Source organism: Pezoporus occidentalis, unplaced genomic scaffold (genome assembly GCF_034315485.1).
Source record: "Pezoporus occidentalis ecotype Australia unplaced genomic scaffold, CSIRO_AGI_Poc_V1 ctg28, whole genome shotgun sequence".
Classification (NCBI taxonomy): Eukaryota; Metazoa; Chordata; class Aves; order Psittaciformes; family Psittacidae; genus Pezoporus; species Pezoporus occidentalis.
The window spans coordinates 7,027,733-7,048,645 of record NW_026914718.1 but is presented as its reverse complement, the minus strand read 5'-3'; the positions used below and the strand labels follow the sequence as shown (position 1 = coordinate 7,048,645).

The window sequence follows — 20,913 nt, the reverse complement described above, 5'->3', positions numbered from 1 at the left end:
CCCTCTTACTAGCTGTGATCTGTACTAATTGAGTGAGTGATGTGCACATTGAAAGACAATGGAAAAGAAAGAAATTAAGATGGATGAATTCAAAAGCACTTCTCTAGCAAGGTGAGAACAATGTTGCTTTACATTTGTTTAATTCCTGGAAGTCTGAGATGTTTTGATCCTGAATTTTCCCATTTGATAACAAAATTGCCTTTTTGTGCAAGCCTCTTTTACACATATCCGTTTTTACAGGGAAGATCAAAACCTTGTTTCTGGAGCAGAGGCAGTTAAAACAGTCACCAGCCTTATAAACTGACACTGCAGCTGTTTCTTAAGTAGCAATGGATCTTAATGAAAGGCTGCTCGTAAAATTATTATCACAGCAGCAAGTAGAGGTCCCAACTGATATTAGGCCCCTGTTGTGCCAGGCACTGTATGAACACATTAGGAGAGAATAACTTCTCTGCAAGGAATTTAAAACCTCATTAGATAAGACAGAAAGAAGCTGTGCCAGGAATAAGGGTCCCCACGGGGTAAAGAAAAGGGTCCTGGTCACAGGGAAAACACACATGGCAGAGCTAGGATGAAGATGCTGAGTTCCTGCCACTGGGCATCACTGGTAGCCCTAAAGGAGGAAGTTGTTCGTGTCAGGACCCATTTATTTCTTTTGCTTGAGGCCAAGATTTGAGATTTTTTTTCTCCCCAAACACAATTTCCAGTCCTGCACAGGGAAAACCCTGAGCCTGACCTGGGGCACCTCATCACCATGCACTGGGATGCATTACAGAGCATTACAGAGGCAGCACACCTAGAGCTGGGCTCTGCATCCAGCAGATCAGCAATACATTTCAAGCAGCTGTGCCCATTTTATTAGGCTGTCACGGCCCCTCTCCTGAGCCCTGCCTCCTAAACTTGTGTCAAATCTTCTTTGGACTTGAAGTTGGAAGGGTCTGAACTCCCAAGACAGTACTTTTCTTGTAGTCTGTTGGCAGCATTGACAATTAGGCAACTGATGCATTAACATGCCAGAGAGGCTCTGATGTTTATTCATGTGCTGCTCTCGAGGGTTTATTGAATTGATGCCTGGTAAAGCAACTAATGGGAGCCCTTGGCAGGGTACCTTAGATGGATTTCCTTATTATCTCTCTAGATTTTATACTCTCTAGCAAAATCAATATTCAAGCTGGTGTGCAATGCAGCCTCTTTTAGCTTCAGGGTTTAAAGATTTATGGGGCATCAGGGAAAACCAATGAAGGCAAAAGACAATGACAAAAGAAGTAAAATCCAAGTGATACAAAAGGGTAGGCAAAAGCAATCATTAGTTTTTGAATTTTCTATCTTCACTAAGGAACCATTTTTCCATTGACCCTCCCCTGCCCACCTCCCTTCTACTCCAGTGAGGCTGCATGTTGCCTTTGCACTCCAGAAGGTGTGACCAGGACATAGGAAATGCTGAGCATTTAACAGGGAGTTAAAAGGATTTCAGGTGGCAGTTTTAGCTTTCTGCAGGTAAGAGATGCTGAAAAAGCACCAGAGAGCAGGGAGGAGAACAACTGCGGTAGCACACCTACACCCTGGGTATCCTACCCCTTTCCATAACAACTCTGATCTATATTGTATGGACCTTTGTGGGGCCCCAACAGCTCTGTGAAACAGAGCCAAAGTTTCTACATAGGTCAAAGAGCTGGAATAGGGAGGAAAACAGCCTTTTGCTCAAATACTTGCATTTCTTTTTCTTTTCCTTTTTTTTTTCTTTTCCTTTTTCTTCTTCTTTTTCTGTCTGAAGTCCTTCAGTGTCACAGGGTCAGTTTTCTTCCCATTTCAAACTTGCAAACTGCCTTGTGCTAGTGCTTTCTGCAAGCAATGTAGTCGTGTGTGTTCCCCCCCCCCAAGATATGACCCTCTGCTTTGTGAGCCTGCAAGCTAATTTTTATGGTTCTAGCTAGCTAGAGCAATTATGAGACTCAATCAGATATGTTAGTATTTCATTAATTCTGTGAAGTCATCATTAAGATTCCCACCATATTTGCTTATGACTGCCCTAAAGGGAAAGAAGTGATAGCATTTAAAGGGTTCACAGCGCTGTGAGGTTAAGTGGGTACACAGCTGGCTGTCACCAGTGCTACCTCTGGAATTTCCTGATCACAAAATTACTGCCTGTTTTCTTTTCTCTCCCATCTTCAACAGCAGCATTATGAGACTTTGCCCAGCCATCTTTGTAACACGCTCGGAGGAGTTACGAAGTGAAATATCACTCATTGTGCTCTAGGGTAAGTCAGAAGATTTTTCCCTTTCACATTGCTTAGGATGCTTTTTATTGCACAAGGTTACAGCTTAACTGTTAGAATAACATTGGGGGCCTGAAATGTCATCTAGCTATAAATGCAAACAAGTTCACAGTAACAGTATTTGTGGGTGTCTAAGTGTTTGCATAGGGCACAACCCTATCCCATCTGTGGCTTGCATGAACTGATTTCATAGTTAAATTGAAATGAGGAATTGGACTGCACATACCAGTCTAAAAACCATACAAAGTTCTTAGCAGGAATCAGATTCAGTCCTGGTCAAGAATGCAAATGGTAGAATTCAAATGGCACCAGAGGTCCTGCATGACCTTTCTAATCAAGAACAGTCGCTGCCTGCCAATGCCATCTTCAGGACACATGGACATAAGACAGACAGACAGTGATTGCAGCATCACATACCTACAGAGCTTTTACGCATCATGCTGTGCTTGTAAAAAACCATATTGTTTCATGGGAATAATCATAGCCATGGTGTGGTTGAGGCAAGGAAGCTTCTTTGTCATCCTTTATTCCAGGAGACCTTCAGCGCTGGCATCATTGTGTGTCATTCAACCATACTCTTTGCTTGCCTTCCTCCACAAACTGAGGTACAACATCTGTAAGCGCAGTTCATAAGCCAGTGAAGAAAGTAAATACTAAGCTTTATTTACTGCTTGCTCCTCCAAAACATAGGTGAAGGATGTTTTGGTCCAGTTTGCATGCTGCCAGAAGGTACTGTCACAATCACAAGTCTTGACATACAAACTCTGAAACACTTGGTACAAGGAAGTGGTGTACAAATCCCATGTGGGGTCTCAAGGAAGGGGCAAATTTCAACCAGCAAAATTCATGGCCCAGCAGACTGTGGAGGATCCTGTCAGTTGCTATGTTATGTACCTCTCTCCCCCAATCATTTTATTACCCTGAACATCTGCGGAAACGTGGAGGTGCAGGGAGCCTCGAGGCTGCTCAGCATGCTTGACTCCATTTTCTCCTTAAACATGTGCAAATGCTACTTCTATTTGCACCTTTGCAGAGCTGTGATTTGCAACACCAAAGCCTAAATGACACCCAAGATCCCTCCAGAGCATTAAACAAACAAGCTAGTAGGACATCTCACAGTCTGGGAAGTGCTAAATTGAAAGCAGTAGTACAAACTACACTGCTTTGAAAATGAACCGGTTGAATTTCTTTGCTGTGATCCAAACCTGAGAGGCCTTTTCCTATGGCTTTTTCTGTGTGAATCCAGGCTCTATGCACTCCCAGCAAATGGAACCAGGATTCTGATTCAAGGTTTCTAATATAGAAAATCCTGTGTTTCTCATCTTATTTTGGTCTTAATTGGATTTAAACAAATAAAATATGAGGAAGACAGCCAGGAGACTAGTCACAGTAATATTTTGACAGAGCAGGTGTTTAACGTGTTTTGTCACTGAGCTTCTGATTTGATACTAACAGTAGATACAAACTTTACAAAAATTAGTGAGAGGAAATTAGTAACAACTTAAAAGTTAGAATGTGACTCGGACTATATAAGGTAGTGTGGGCTTAAGGATTAATATTGGTTGAAGGACTGTGTTAAAGTAATTGGCTATAAGGAGAATACGTTTCTGCTGGTATCTCCTGAGATGTCTGCAAGCTCTGAAGTTTATCCTTAAAACAAACCTTCTTCTCTTCCTGCTAAATGGCTTTTCAGAGAACAGCCCTATCCCATGTTACTGCAATTGGGAACATAGTAGGTTTCACAGTCACAGAATAGCAAAATACATAGCGCCTCTCTTCTAAAATTCCTTTAAAAATGCTGGTTTTCTGGCCAGTCATCTCATTGCAAATGAACCTGCTGTGATCAGGACATTCTATAATGTGATGTTTGGTCCCTTTTTTTCTGAGATACACCATGCATTTCAGGAAAACCATCGCGTTTACTAGAAACAAAATCCATAAGTCTGTCCTCCATCAGTCTTTTCCTTCTGCTGAATCATTACCTAAAGAGTTTTGGAAAGATTTCTTCAACTGGAAAAAAAAAAGGAAATAAGTGTTAGTAAGGCTAATCTTAAAAGGAAATGGGTGCAAAAGATGACAGAAGATGATCTCAACCATTTCAGTTCTTTGTTCCTCACTGTCTAGGGCTCTCACTCTTTGAATTGTGTGCTAAAGAACTTGATTCTGCTTGATAATATCAGTGGTAATATTAATACAAATCAATAAAGTATTATAAGACTATAATAAAGAGCATCCCCTCCCATGGTGTTTGCATGAAGTTTCTGCAGAATTGAACCCTTATTGTTAATTTAAGAGAATTGATTAATCCCTCAAAAATCCTTTAAGGAATGTGTATGTGGAAGAGACCATTAAATGATAAGGCAGCCATCTAAGAGAATTTTGAGGCATATTTTATATTACAAAAGGCAGGCAAACAATATTTTATGGTTACATAGTGAGATCAGAGCAGTCAGAAATGCTGACTTTGAGCTTCTCCAGAAAAACAACAGACCTTCCAGTTCACTGCCTTTACTGCCCTTGTAAAACTGGGTAAGTGTCTCTGCAATCTGAAGCCATAAATTACTGATTTCACACGGTAGGAGAGGGTTGGATGTACTAATTAGTCAAACAGTTGCAGTCAAAATCCAAGCAAGCCAAATACCATCCACATATTTATATGTTCTTCTCTGAAGAATCTAGATCATTGACAGAGTTTAATGAGAAATATCAAGGCAGGTCCAGTTCCAGTTCTGCCCGTGTTGCCTATGAGGACTGAAAGTGCCCTGAAACACGGGCTCCACCCCTTCAGAGCTGGAAAGTGTCCTGCTCTAGGCTGTGGCAATGAGATACAGAGTAGTAAAATTGCATTGCAGGTCAGCGATCCCTTCCACTTAAAACCTTGAGGGTGAGCCTGAAACACCTCCTTACATTGTGTATAAATGCCTTGAAGTCCATTTTTGCTTGGGGAGTTCCTTTTATTTCCTTTGCACTGGTAGAGAGCTCCTGTGGGGCAGACTTGACTGTGTTTGACTCAGGCATTTTCCTGGTGGGAAACTGCATTGAGGGTGCCTCCAGCTGTGGGGCAGAGAGTGAGCATGTTGCTGTTGTGGTTTTGCTAGGAGCTCTTGGGATCACCATTTTTGAGCACCCACTTTGAGGATGCTCAGTGTCAGCAGCATCTGGAAACATTTGTTTATTCTGGGCTTTTCTTTCTCCTTTCCAATCAGAGAGTCCGAGCTCGAAAAACAGATGGGATTGTTCTGCTAGTAATTGGTCCAGCTGCTGCAGAGAAAATAGAAGGAAAAGCATATTGCAGTAATAAAAATATAATAAAAGGAATCAAGCAGGATACACAAGAGTCTATGAAGCATGCCTGATTCTTCTGCTTGGTCCAGAGAAGACATGTAATATCTGGCAAATGTGATGTTGCCATAAAAAGAAAGAGAAAAGCCTAAAGGACATTTAATCCAAACCTATAGACCTAATTGCCTCATGGAAAATCTGCAAATGGACTTCAGCCTGTGGCCATTGCAATCTTGGCCCTCTAACCTAACCTTGTCAGGGAAGAATTAAAGACAAGTCCCCTGACCATAATTTCTTTACCTTTCCTTATTGACCAGAGAGCTAGACCAGAAAAGAACCAGACCGGTAACTGTTTCTCAATGATTATGTAGGCTGACTGCCTGTTACCTTATTCTAGCAACCAAGAGCAGAGTAGGATGCAGACACTTTTATAAGTGTTGTCACTTCTCCTGGGTAGTCGAGCTCAAGCAGCATAACCAAGAAGAAAGAGGGTCAAAGATGTAAACTGAAGTCTGTTATTGGAAAGCTTCCTCTTTTTGGCAGTGACAGGATTGTTCAGCTGTACCTCAGGGTCAGCACTTTGAACAATGAATAGCAGGACAGACTTTAAACTCTCCCCTCACAACCCATAGCAGTGGTTTGTTCAACATACCATAAGGATGCTCCCCCTGACCTGGCAAGCTTGATCCCTCAGCTGAAATTCCAGCTCTGCAACCTCCTGACGAACAGCTCGCCGTAAGAGTCGCAGGTGTCTGGCTTCCTCCCTGCAGGGACAGCAGTGAAAACACACTTGAGCGAGCAGTGAACAACCTCCTCTTCTTCAGCTCCAACATAATGCCTGTATCTTCTTCCACAGCAGTCTTGTTTTTACCCATGATCACAGGATACCTTACAAAACAATAAATAACAGCCCTTCTCTGCTAGACTCTCATTTCCTTGATTATCTCAGTTGCAAGATAAAACACACTGTAGTTGCAGAGCCAGCTTGAGTCTGGGCAGGTTTATCACTTCTGATTTATCACCCGCACAAACACTGCATAAATGTCCTACTTTTAGGCAGCAGAGACTGGAAGCCCCTTGTGATTTCTTGTGAATCTGAGGTTTATTGGTAATCACTGTGAACTTGGGCTGAGTCCATGAAGAGCTAGTTCAAGTTTTCCTCCGTTGCCCCTGTGTTGATTGTGTGCGCTAAATACATGGCCTAAAGGGACTGATTTGTCAGAGATCATCACCACCCCCTTCCCTGGGACACCAAGCTCCAGCTGAATGAGATTTGTTCCTGTGTTACTGTTGTTATTAAAACATAGTATTTCCATGCTAAAAATCTAGCCTACATCTATGGTGCAATCTTCCCCTTTAGGATGTTTATATTTAAGATCCTTGAATGACGCAGAGAGAAGCTCACTTTCCTCTGAGCAAAACCCACATCACAATACATTTCCACTTGCGAGATACCCACAGCTGCACCTCAGTGACCAGAAGTGCTGTGGTGCCGCAAATGACCAGTCATGTTGCATGCACCCATGGGCTCTTGCCGATGCTAGTTTTCGATTTAGTGTGTTGGCCTGCCATTACCTTCCTTCATCTGGCATAGCGCTGGAAAACAGCACCTGCTCTTCTGTCAGGTGCTGTTCAATTTCATCCAGCTTCTCCTGGAAGTGCTGGCAGGAGCTCTTCATCACTTCTATCTCATTGAGGGTACACTACACAGAAAATCAAGAAGACATCCCACTTTACTTCCTTTCTTTGGACACTTCCATGTTGAGTGCATTTGAAGCTGACAGCCTAAACCTTATGGGTCCTCCTCTTACCTGCACAACAGGGACCTTGTGAGCAGCTGCCATGAAAGTCCAGATGGCACTTCAAGTGAGTTTACTCTGTGTGCATCACTCACATCCCAGTCACCACCTTTTCCCCTAAAGCATGTAGGATCAAGTCCTGGCACTATGGGATGATTCCATTTTTTGCCATTGAAGGGGAAAAGGACTTTGATCAAAGATCTGATGCAATGTGCCAAAATCTGATGCTATCACCCTGTTGTCAGACATTATATTTGAACAGGATGAGTTGCTATGGAGTAATGATAGGTTAAATTACTGTCCACTGGACTGTTTTTAAAAAGCAAAAGAGGGAGAAGGGAAGAGAGGGAAGATAAATACAAACTATGAGAAGGAAAAGAGTCTTTCCTGAAGGGTTCTGCCAAGCATTACACTGGTAATTTCTCATCTATTACCAGTTACTAACCTAAAATTGGATTTATCTAACCAAGTGCAGATATTTACTGCAACAACGTATGGGTAGGTGCTGCAACAGAGCAATTGTTCTGATCCAGAAGTAGACATCTGTAATAGGTCAGAGGACCTATGCCACAAATGTGACCATTACTCTTCACTGAGAAAAAGGTATCTTGCATGATTGATCATCTACGTCTACCCTGGTGTATCTATCTACACCAGGAATGTTTCAAGGCAGGGGAGATAAATGAGCAGGAATGGCACATGAAAAAGTATAAGCAGATTTGCAAGTTACTACATTGCAACACAGGACTAGTACAATGATAGCAGCCCATCAGAATAAAACTAGAGGCCATCTAGGTCTGAGTTTCTAGCCACTTTAAAACTTCTGCTTGGCTTTTCACACCTTGTCCAGGGCAGCAATGCAGACAGCATCATCCAAGTGATTTGGGAAGCAATACTGCCTGCCTTCTGAAAACATGCTCCCTCTATTATGCTGAAAGTACTCGAGGTGCAAGCAGGTGTTTGGCATGTTCCCATCTTAGCAAATTTTGGTCTCTAGTAAGCCATGGGAAGACAGTGCATGACCTGCACTCCATTACTGACTACTGGAATTGATAAAGAGGCATGTTTGCAAAGCATAGAAATGCCCAGTCTCTTTGGATTCCTGCAATCATATCCTTTGATGACATCTGTGTTTGTGCTTGAATACGTCCCTCAGTCCCAGCAAAACCTGAAACATGATGAAGCCCTCCCTGCTAGGGGATCAGCTTCAACCAGAGGGCTAAAGCTGCTCCCCATGCATTTGAAAAACCTAATTCTCCATCTCAATTTCAGTGAAGACGCTATGTACGAGCACTCCTACCATGAGTGATCCAGAATAAACCATCCCATAGCAGCAAACGAAAAAGCCTTGACCCAACAGCCATGGGTTTGCACCAGAAGAGGCTACTCGGAGACTAACAGTAGTTTGATATGGCCAGTTGTGTGACTGCAGCGGAGGTGAACTCTCCTATGTGTCTGCTTCATGTAGAGCACAACTGTAACTCTTAATGCTGCGGATGAGGGCAGCAATCACACACCTGGGAGGCAGCTTGGTGTGTTAATGAGCACCTGCAGACTGAGTATTGGCTGATTGTCCATTTTCCTCCACCCTAAATGTTAATCTTGATCCTCAAACAGTTTTCTTGTTCCTAGATGGAAGTGTGTGGGGTGCAAGTGAGCAGTGCCCACAATCTAATCATGGTACAAAGTCATGCTAGCCCTTATAGACGAGGTACAGGCAGCTCCCCTGGCACTGACTTTTTGAGTATATTGCAGAGCACAAGTTCATATGGATTCATTCAGAGTTCACACTCTGCAGGGATGGAAGGGGAATTAACTGTTCTAGAACTATTCTCATGCAAGACCTTTTTCAAAATAATGTGCATGTAAGCAGGTTAAATCTACTATCTAACCGTTGCTCTGTGGTGGTTGCATTCCCCATGCATGCCTTCAGTAAAGGGGATGTAACCTGAGCAAACTTGTCTCAGTAAAAGATGTAGAAACTACCCCATCTGTAATGCAAAGTACAAAGTAGGCACGAATGTAATCTCTGCAGTGACTAATGTTAAATTCACTCACATATTGCACAGTGACTTGGATGTGAAGCCATATCCCTAAGAACATATCATAGAATCATAGAAGAATGTAAATTGGAAGGGACCTTAAAGCTCATCTAGTTCCACCCCCCTCTCTGTACTTCCACCAGACTAGGCTGGATAACAGTACAGTGCAAAGTCTGTTCCTCCCACATTCCCTGTCCACAGACTAGAGAGGACAAATTACCATTAGCCCCCACTAGAAGGCTGCTAAAATGGTAGTGAATGAGAAAAAGCTCCTCAGTCCAGGATAAGGTACTGACTCACTGCCATCTTGTGGCAACAGCAAGGCAGCTGACAGAAAGTGTATTTTGCAATATACTGTTCAAAGACAAGACATTGCAGGATGATCTATTCAATGATGTAGCAGCATAAAAGTCATCAATTTAATTTTCTAGAACTTTTAGCTAAGAATTTTCTTCCCCAGCTTGTACAGCAGTTCAAGTTTCATGTCCTTATGAAGAGCAAATAGAAGAGGAAAAATGGAAATGCCTGCAAACTAGCAGGAGGTATGCTGCTCCTACCACATTTCCCTGAGGATGCAAAGGCTTCTCTCGACTTCCCTGCTTGCTTTCTTCCACAACATACGCTGAGTCTTTCACAGCTTTGGGGAACCCTCAGCAGTTCTGAACAGGAACTCACTCTTATACTCCAATTTCTCATTTGACCTGTAAACTTTATCACCCAGCTCACAGTAATCATTTTAAGATTGAACTGATGTACATAAGTTACTAAAAGAGGCACAACTGAAGGCACACAGATACGTTTGCCATTTTTACCCAGAAAGGAGTGTTTCTTTCCCCATTCATTTTCCCAGTTACATTCTCAGGACATGTCTCACTAAAGAAGCATGCATGGCAGGAGAGGAAGGAAAAAGGCAGCTTGTACATTTAGCTAGCGTGTCAGCTATCCAAGTGTGTGGAGAAAGCTACTCACCGGAGCAGGATTATGTGTTGCAGTGTCCTGTAGGAGCACCAATGTTTTCAAGAGGTGCAGCTCAGTGGTGGCATGGTTTGAGCAGCAGCCCACAGGGCCCTGGGGAGAGACAGCCACAGGGAAGGTCCATGGGCACCAGCCATGGCAACAGCAGCAGTGACAGCAGTGATTGCCCTGCACACCCCTGGTGCCAGAGGCTTCACCCCCATAGCGTGACCTGTATTTGCCACAAACCATGCTGTCAAGAGAGGCTGATTTTGTCAGATGAGCGTGGGGTGAACAAAGCAGTGGTGGCCACCTGGGTTTCCTGGTGGGGTTGTCAGTTTGGCTGGAGGCTTCCGTGGTCTGTTTCACACCACCCTTCAAAGCCCCTGGGTCTGACTGTATGAGAGGAGCACCCTCAGAACAGTGCACTGACATGTTGGAGAAGTCCACGGGATCTTCCCTAGCAAGGCGTTCACTAAGAGGAGCATTCTGCCCTGTGCCCTTTGCTCTTGGAGTAAACTCCAGCATTGAAGGCATCTGAACAGTAACAGATTTCAGGGGAGCAGAAGCCATTTCACCTGTTTGGACAGCATCTCCTCGTTCTGATTCGTTAGCACCTAACATCTCCCCTGTGCTACCAGTCTCTTGCTCTTCAGATGAACTAAATTCAGGCCATTCTGCCAGGCAGGAGGGATGCCTCTGTGATACTTGCAGAGAAGACACACTGCTCCCATGTTGTGGTGCTGAGCCCCACTGCAGGGTTTCTGGGACCGCCATTTTGGGGGAGCATCTTGTATTTTTTGAATCACCATCCATTTTGCACAACTTCTGCCTGTTTGTCATTTCATTTGCTGTAAGCAGGGTATCGTCTTTGCTGGCAACTTCCATATCCCACCTCGGTCCTTTAACATGTCCTGTACTACTTCCATGAGCACCTTCATTGCGTGCAACTCCAATGTCCTTGTCAGTCCAGCACTTCTTACATTCATCTTCACTTCTAATATTGTTCTCATTGATGACTGCAGGGTTTAGATCACTCAGTTCAGTGAAGGTTACGTTTGCCTTTTTGTGTCCTTTACTAAAATATAAATAACAATCAAATTTGGAGGAGCCAGGATCATCCTCACTATCACCCTGCAAACAAGGCCTCTGCTCTTCTATGCACCTCTCTTTTTCCAGTTGCTTTCTTTCAGTCTTCTCTTTCTTGTCCTTGTCATATACAATTTCTTGGACAAACCTCTGTGCCTCAGCTTTACATGCCTGATACGTGCTGTTTTCTGAAGTCAGCAGCAGATGAGTCTCTTCTCCCTGACTGGTGCATGCTTTCATTGATCCAGGTACTGTCAAAATGCTCTCACAAGCTGCAATAAAGACCTTAGCAACACAATCATCTGGCTTTTGTTGAAAATCTTGATTTAGCATAGGAAAACCAGTCCTGTGTGACAGAGCTCTTTCTTGATTGTAGATATCAGAAATAAAATTAATCTTTCCTGATGACGAAGCATTCTGAAGGGAGGGAAAAACCAAAACAAGAGGGATTGAAATACTACATTTGTTCTATCACACTGGTTTGCCTATCACTATTTTGCCCTGGGCACCCCAAGACATCTTTAAATACATCTTAAATACTCCATGAACTAAAGAATCAAAGATTCTTGTACTATTTCTTCCTTAACGGCTGTAGCCTTGAACCAATCTTGCATCAGTGTGGTGCACAAAGTTCTGAGAAAGCTTCTCACCTTCTGAGGTTTTACAGGAAGATCAATTTGTTTTCATGAAGCTTTTACAACTCCATGAATTTTTATGTATTTGTTACTTGTGCCAGAGTTACTGAATTTCTACAGGCCTACTGATGACTACTGCTCATCTCTTACTTGCAAACCTGAAGGTTCTGGCAGCTCCTCCATGAACCCACTGCTATCTGACTGGCAGCTGCTTGTTCTTGTCACCATCACATCTGCTGGGGAAAACAAAAGGATAAGAAAAATTAGAAAGATGGACAGAAAGTAGTACCAGGCCAAAATGAATGTGAAGCTAAGCAGGGCCACTTTAAACTGTCCATTTCTAGAAGTATTCTTGATCCTGGCCAGAGCTCTGCAATATTGCTACAACCACAGCATAGCTACTGCTGATATTTCTAAGCGTTGACTTACCAGTGTAATCTACAACTACAGATTTCAGATTTTGATATATTCACACAATGCATATCGTGTAAATAATGCATAAAGCAGCCAACTGCTTGTTTTGCTAAAAAATGTTGACTTTTGATTGTTAGAACTGGCTCAGACCAAGTCTCATTCATATCTGTGTAGTTTTGGTGGCTTAAACCAGGTGACTCCTGCAGGCAAAGGAATCTACCCCAGCCTTTCCCTAAACCTGTTTGTCTCTGCTTTGAGGCACTAAGTATCATCTTTGCCATTTTTTGGTCTGAGGACAAGAAATCACAGTAACAGAGATGATACAGGATTGCATGGCAAGACAAAAAGGGAAGAGGACAGTATTCCAGATTTACTAATCCAGTTTTCTAATTTAACACCCACACCATCTGGCTAAATCAATTCTTACCCCAACTTTTGCAATTACACAAATTATACACCAGTAACTGGCTGATTTAATGAATAAAAGGCAGCCCTTTTTAAAAGTACAAATGCTTGAAAGTAAACCCTCAGTTATTCTGTACATCCTGATACCTATCAGCCCTTGGATAACTTACACTTTCAGGTAACTTTAATCCTCAGATAGTGCCCTCATTCTCAGATAGCTGACACAAACCCAGAGGTAGAGCTGGGGGAGCAGGCTGAGGGGAATGGAAGGAATGGAGACAGACAATCTGGCTACACTTCCTTTGTTGTTCCTTGCATATATAACCACTACTGAACACTAGGGCTTTTTATCTTCTGGTTGTATCCATGGAAAATGACAATTCACCAAACAGTTCTGAGACCTGAGTTATTAATTCCCATTTGTGTGAATTGGAAAATGCAAAAATCTGCAGTCTACAAATTATATTTTCACACATTAACGGACTATGTTCTAATTAAATGTATCTTGGACATCAGTTAATGAAAATCACACAATCTATTTGTAGGCAGCAACTGTAAAATCAAAAGCAGCTATCATTTTATGGTTTTGAAATTAATTACTTGCATTGTTAGTCCTGGTATCATCTTCAGCACACCAGCCAGTCAGTCACTTTCTTATTTTGGATGAGAAATATGTGGTTACCATTTCACACGTTACAAAATCTGCAGTGATGCTGCTGAAAATTGCCTGGTTTTGTGGGTGGTCTCAAAACTCTTCCTTGCAGTTTCCCACAAACAGCATCATGGTCCAGCTTCTCCCCAAGGGGGGCTGATCTACACATTCTCGAAACTTTTTTTAAAGCTGTTTCAATTACCCTTTGCATCTTTGCCAGCTGTTGCTTCCAGTGTGCTGTTCTGGTCTAGAGTTTTCCACACATAAAAATGAAGAAAGGCTTAGGGAAAGATTTGAAAAGCTGAAATGCTTCAGCTGCTGTAGTTCCAACCAACCCGAGACTCAAACTATTTGAGTTTCAAATACTGAAAATCCTATAAACCTAACAGCTGATTTCAGGCTTTAAAGTTTGCAGTTAGAAGACCACAACCTGCTTGCCTAGTGTTTTAAGGTGCCTGTTTTTCTCCTTAGGTGTGCAGGCAAAGTAGCTGGCACGCCACATGTAAGTGAAAACCCTGTAGCTTTTGATGGAAGAGTAAGTGCAGCTAGAATTCATCTTCTGCAGCCAGATTTGACTCATTTATTAAGTTAAATGTGATGTACCTGCCAACAACAGTGCAATCTTCCCACCTACGTTTACATTCCTGCGCTAGCTAGGCAGCTACCCAAAACATGGGAGAGTGGACTAAGGGCTGATCTTTAGGTAAAAGGTGAGACATTAAAGACTGGATAAAATGTCTGCATACCAAGTTAATATCACTGCAGTTAGGTTACAGAAAGACCTCCATGTATCTCCATGGACTTGCCCAGGAAGGAGGTGTGATGTGTGATTTGCTATCGTGGTTCTCATTGATAAAACATGCAAGGCATCTAAATAAATCAAGGTTCAAAGCCCTCTGAAAGGCTGTCTATGTATTCATTTAAAAATGGCAATACAGTAGAACCTGTGGATGGATTTTTAGCAAAGAATGGCCACATTCCCAAGTCAGCAAGTGCCTATGTGGAGCTCGACATGAACAGAGGATGAAGGAGGACATGGGTAAAGAAGCAAAAGCAGCAGTAGCAAAAGTAGCAGTGCAAGCAAGATAAAAAGAAACTGGACTGTGCTAAGATACAAAATAGTGGACTGTTAGCAAATTTTAAAGGTTAAGTTCTCATAGGCTTATTGTTACTAGTTGCTGTGTGCTGCAGGAATATGTGTCAAAGCATAGTATACTGGGCTATTGTATATGTATTCAATCATCATACAACAAGCTATTGCATATATATCCAATTATAATACAGAGAGCTATTGTAAATGTATCCAATATTATACAGCGAGCTATTGTAAATGTAACTGTAGTTGAGGTGTATTACAAGAAAATGTATCCGATTATAATACAGCAAGCTATTGTAAGCTGAGGCAGAGAAACAGTATAAAAAGGATTGATACGCTATAATAAATGGCTTTTGTCTGATCATATTGATCTCTGACTGAGTCCATATATTTTCTGTGGCAAGAATCTAATGACCATTCTGAGTATAAATCCAGTTTCTAAAACTTTTTATGTTAGCAAAATAGAAACTTATAAAAGTATAGTAGAATGCAAACCATGTTAAGCACAGTTCACCTGTGCTTGTTACTGTGATTTCCTGTCCTCAGACCAAGTAATAACCTTCAACTGCATTAGGCCTCAAATTTACACCTACCTGCATAGCAGATACAAGATGACCTAATACATAGTAAAAGCTTAAATTCCACATACAGTCAGTGCAAAGCGATGTCTCTGAGGGTCTGAGCTGCAGTTCTTTTCCAAATACCTTCAGATGCCTAATTTAATCATTACATCCCACATGGACTTGCAAGATCCTACCCAGTACGCCAAGCCCTGTTGAAGGTAGGCAGGTGAGGATAAGGGGTTTTTGGAAGATGAGATGTTTCTCTGACTCTGTAATGCTTTATTCAAGCCAGTCACAATTCCCTTGATTTCAGTGGAAGCCTGAATTTTAAAGAAGACTCAGTAAAAGCGAACACAGGCCTCCAACTCAAGGTGGGTAAAAAGCTACGAAGAGGTTGCCAAAGTGCTCCCACAAGGACTTCATGCTGAAGAATGTGGCCCTGGGAGAGACACAGAGATGGGCTGTCCTGGGAAGGCAGGACGCAGTGCAAGCTGGGGCTGTGCCCAAACCAGATTAAGCATGATAGCCTTTTCAGTTTGAGGCAGCTAGCTTTCAACCTATGTAAATATAGTTTGGTGTAATGTCTGTATACCAGAGCCAAGTAATGTTTGCATAATGGCAGGCAGCATTTGCATAGTGGGGAAACTGTTTTGGGTGTGGAGTGAGCCGATCGATCACTTCATTTCCTCTTAGTGTCCCTAACAGCAGTTAAGTGACACTTCAAATTAGACCGTGCCTGATGAGGATTCGAGTCTCCCTCTTTGTGAATTTTTCAGCAATGTTAATAGCTTGCCAATGGTAACAGTCCAGTTTTTCTTGGCAGGCCCTGCTCCCCAGTGAGGATACACATATCCCAAGTTTCTAGCAGGAGACTGACTCTTCGCAGGGGTCCAAAGCAGGTCTTTGCTATGTCTCCTAGGACAAATTCCTCTATCTACCAGGTATCTGAAAATGTCTAGACTGGACGCTGGTGATAGTGGCTTGTGCCAGAATAGACTGGCACCTAAAGACCTTTCAGCAGTGGCCAAGGTCACTGCTTCTTCACAGCAACAATTCCTTATGTTTAAATGAACTAAAGCCTTTCAGCAACTGGAATACTGTCCTAAAGGAGGGACACAAGTTGGCCAAATATATGGGGGGGGGGGGGGGAGTCAGGTCAGCAAAATTTACATAGTTCATTTTGACAGTTTTAGATGCTTTCACCTTTCTCTTTCAGATTAACAGTTTTTGGTTTGTTTTGTTTTCCTGAAAGCAACTTTTTTTTTTTTTTTAATTTGAAGAATGGTGCAAAAAAATGTGTTAAATCACCTGAACTTCAAGCAAAACATGTTTCTGTTTCTAGTCTACCCAAACTGCATTTTTTCCCCAACCATTTGGTTCAGCCACTGAACCAAAGTATCTATTATTCATGTAGCTCTACTCAGTTCTCCTGGTGTGTAGAGACACCCAAAACCTGTAGAGATTCTGCAAATACATGCAGAGCATCACACCAAGGAAAGATAAAGTATGTTTGGAGAAGAAGTAAAGACGCAGACCGTATTCAACTATGAACTAAAAATTACAACTCTGGGCCCTGTGTGGAGAGTACATCTGGCTATGCTGGAAAGAGGAAACCTGAGGATTGCCCCAGAAGATCTTGGTGAGGAAAACCTTGGCTCTTCGCCTTTCTGTGCTAATTGAACTGGGATAGTTTAGCTCCTGCATCCCATTTCTGTTCTGCCTGAATTTTAAATAAAAACAGGCTAGAGGAACTTACTAATCAGGTTTCTGCTTCATTTTGTATCGTGTAAGAAAGTACATGCCTTCCAAACCCCAAAGCTCCCACAGCTTTCCAACCCTTTACTTGATCAGTCCAATTTCATTAAGAGACATTTTCTCTCCCCTTATTTGCATGCAGATACAGTGGCTCCCATTTTCAGCAGCCTTCATTACAGAAACTTTCTGAAACTATCAGGCTCCTAGGTTTACCATTAATGAAAGAATATTCCCTAATCAGTAATAAAATCAGTGCTAGAGTACAGTTCTGCATTCCTCTGAAGACTCCACAGCTGGTTTTCTGTGGACTTGGCTGCAAACGACACAACCTTTTTCTAGTTCCCAGCCTGGAGAATACTTGCAAACTGCAGAAGATACCATGAGAGCTATTATACTGCTTGTAAATAATAGCACATTTTTTTACATGTCTTTTGGACCACATTACACTGATGAATGTACTTCAATATTTGTTTTCGACATCATTTGAGTACGTGAGGAAGCAAAGGCACAGAAACTTCAAAGCCAAGAGCATTTGTGCAAATATGAACTTTAAAATCACAAATGAAAATCTGGACTGCTCATCCTGTCACAGGAAAAAGCAGAATGGCCAATTGCAACCTAGCAACGCTGCTCAAATTTCAGATATTTTTAAATCTGCTACATAGACGGGACTAAACAATGCACCGAAGCCTCAATTTAGTGAGATGCTTTTTCAAAGAAAAAGAAGCTTGAAGGACTGAGAACATGTCTTTCCTGCTTTCCTCTATTAGTAAAAGTAATTTGCAGTGTCTCTCACACAAAACTCTCAAGGCACTAACTTCATTGCAGCTTAAACACTTGGGCTAAATTCAGCAGGGAAACTAGGCTCAGGCTTAAATCAATGTGCAATATTCCCACACCCAGAGTTAAGTGGAGACACAAATATCTCACTGATTTTGCCTTAAACATATCTATTCAGTGACAGTTGAATTCAATAGTAGTCAAATGCATTAAGAGACGTGCTGAAGGAAGATCAAACTATGTCCACAGAAGTGCCAGAACTGATATTTTATTGCATCCTGGATGTTTGGGGTTTTCGCTTGTCAAACACAGGCATCACATACTGGAAGTGCTTGGTCCACCAAAGCTGCTCAGCATTATGGCTCTAGTGGCAGCAAGCAGAAGATGTGAAGGTTCTGATTCTCCATCATAAAGCAAAAAAAAAGTCAAGAATTTGCATCTTACATGCCAAAAAGGGGCTTTCAACAATACATTTTCAAACAGTACTTTCAAACCAGAAATAGGCTCATTTGAGTAGTTAACTGGATCCATCTCATTTAGAGGTTTCACTCTTATCTCTGCCTGCTCTGCAAATTGGTAAATCCATAAATTATCCTTAACAACACTGCCTTGCCTATAGCACCATGCAAAATGATGTTGCAGGACAAGCTGGCTATGTTCTAGAGGAGTAAGTCAGCTACATAGCACAGTTACAGTTACAGATGATCCAGTCCTATGATGGGAGAGCTGCTGCAGCTTACACCCCTCTCCTGCTAGTCAAAGGATAGATACCACCAATTTTTAAGTATCGCACTCCACAATATGGCTATTAAGAGCTAATAAAACTCCACTGAAAGTACACATTCTGCGTAAGCATTTTTTTAGTGCTGTTACCCAGAACAGTGGACTTGCTGAAGCTCACTCAACTGGATGCACTAGAAAAAATGATTTTGTACAACTGTCAGCATTTGGTGGAAAGAAATGTTGTTATTCATATCAGTTTCCATGTATGCGGAAAAACTTGATCCTATGTAAGTGTCCCATAAATTCCGTTCATTCCCAGCATACCGTACTGTCTTCACTTAGTCTAAGTAGTTCCCCCATAGGCAACTGCACTGGTTAGTGGCTGTTGACTATGAATGTAGTCATAGTACTTTTGTACTACGTACTTTTGTGCCACTGATCTCTCAAAGGGAAAATCTAAGTCTTTTTTTTCTGTCCAGCTTCTGTAACCCTGATCCACTTTCCACATTGCAGAAATGGTGAACAAGCAAACTGAGGTGAGAAAGATCTACTTCATATTTATTGTCTACCCAAACGCAATAAACGATTCTATAACCTGCCCGTAAAAGAGATCAGTCCGGTCATGCTTGCAACTGGAGCAGGGCTGCAGCACTGACCGACCCCTTTCTGTACCGCTGTTTTGTGCTGCATTTCATGAGAACAATCACCAGATGGCAGCAGCACATAAACCACAAGTCGTGTTTCCAAAGGAGCAGAAATGAGATAAACCCTCTCATTAGAATAGTCACATTATTGTAAAGCAAATAATACACCCCAAAATGCACTAGATGCAGCAAAAGCTCCTATTCGTATTCAAAACCAAACGTAGCTATTAAATTTGTCTACCCCCTGCTCCTTTTGAATGAAAGGGAATTTCATGTCAATCATCTTACACAGTGTGACTGGGTGAAAATATATCTTTAAAAATCTCTGCACGAAGCAATTTCTATTATTAATTGTGCCACACCATGCTGATAGGTGCTGTATGGATGGGACAGGAGAACTGTCTATGCCCAGAATTACTTACAAGGTGAACAAAACCTGACTCTTCTTGAAGTTATTTCCTTCTGCTTGTCAAAACCCAGTTCCCTCAGCTCTCACACAGTCTGCAATGTTCTCCCCATCACTTTGGGTACCACTGGCATATGGAGGACTCCAGTTACACATTTTGTGGGTGTGAAGCCAGACTCATTGCAAACAAGGAGGGGAAAGCCCTGCAGTCCTCACGACTGCAACCACTTCAGGTGGACATGAATGCACATATGCTGCACCCCGAGGAGGTGAGAGAGGGCCAGGAGGGATGAAAGGTGGTGGGCACATATGACAAGTGACAGCTACTGATATCTTGCTTCATCTCCACGCTCATCCTGTGGTTCTTTACATGGTTATCACTGGGGTCTGGCTGTCACAGCCATCATTCACAGCAGGAAACACGTGCATAGCTCCACAGGCACTGGAATGCACACTCTGTGCTCCACATCCTCACCCAGGGCCTGGCTCCCTGTAGACGTGTAGGTGTCTACATTCCCCTGGGAGGACATTGGCCTAGATGCTCTCCAGATAGCAGTTATTAGCACTTGTAGGAACCAGGTCACGGAGCATTAAAGACACAAACTGTGCCAGCCTAGAGTATGACAGACATAGCTAGGTAACAAATCTACATCTATCATCAGAGCATTCAGCTTCAGCCCTCCTCCAGAACACCCGAGGAAAAAAAGCAGTTTTACACAAAGTTCCAGCCAAGTTTTTGGCTTAAGATTCAGTGTAGAGTGTGGTTATGTCTAGCATGCTCGTGGCACAGCAGAGCCGTCAGGCAGAGCACAGCAGCCTGGAGCACTGCCCAGGTTGCAAAACCTGTCTGAAAAGCAGAGTGAGAGGGTACACTGTCAGCTCCCCAGTGCTGTGGCTAGACAGCCACTGGTACCTGCGCTGCATGCTAGGATGCTTTAAAGCTGGTGCACATATTTACTGATTTAAAACTAGCTTCAGTACATCTGTTGTGCACTACAGTCAGTGCCGTGACAGCAGGTATAAATATACTCCTTTGTGAAATGCCTGGGGCTGGTGGGTGGGTTGGTTGGCACTCTCACTCTTCCACATTACAGGCTGTCCCAAGCCCGTGTGTAGAAGGAAGCTTTAGACAAGGACTGAATTAGCTGTAATATTCCATAAAGCTACTCATTAAAGATACATGAAATAATTTATTTTTTTCTTAATGTTCATTTCCTCTCCTCCCTACTCAAATCAGAGATGAATATGGGCAAAGGAAGAAGCATGTTCTCTACCTTGTACATGAATGAAAAAGGATATAATTCCCTGCACTAATGAATCACACCGTGCATCTCTAGAGGGGTAAGAACTGATGTGTGTGGGCCCTAGTGGCACAGGTTCCCCATTCAGAAGTCTCCA

General features: G+C 42.5%; 1 protein-coding gene across 3 annotated transcripts in view; it reads right to left on the bottom strand.

Annotated features, from left to right (window-relative positions):
- Window positions 1-2,279: 2,279 nt before the first annotated feature.
- ITPRID1 (ITPR interacting domain containing 1) overlaps window positions 2,280-20,913 on the bottom strand; it is a 44,837-nt gene continuing 26,203 nt past the window's right edge. Inside the window, exons 7-12 of one of the 3 annotated variants that reach the window (XM_062625488.1) lie at window positions 12,228-12,313; window positions 10,369-11,859; window positions 7,134-7,261; window positions 6,211-6,322; window positions 5,408-5,537; window positions 2,280-4,286 (exon numbers count right to left, since the gene is read on the bottom strand). In XM_062625488.1, coding sequence (XP_062481472.1) covers window positions 4,255-4,286; window positions 5,408-5,537; window positions 6,211-6,322; window positions 7,134-7,261; window positions 10,369-11,859; window positions 12,228-12,313 — 1,979 coding nt within the window. In that variant the 3' untranslated portion in view covers window positions 2,280-4,254. Of the gene's footprint in view, window positions 4,287-5,183; window positions 5,538-6,210; window positions 6,323-7,133; window positions 7,262-10,368; window positions 11,860-12,227; window positions 12,314-20,913 lie in introns of all 3 variants that reach the window. The other 2 variants (XM_062625486.1, XM_062625487.1) reach the window with 2 other exon arrangements.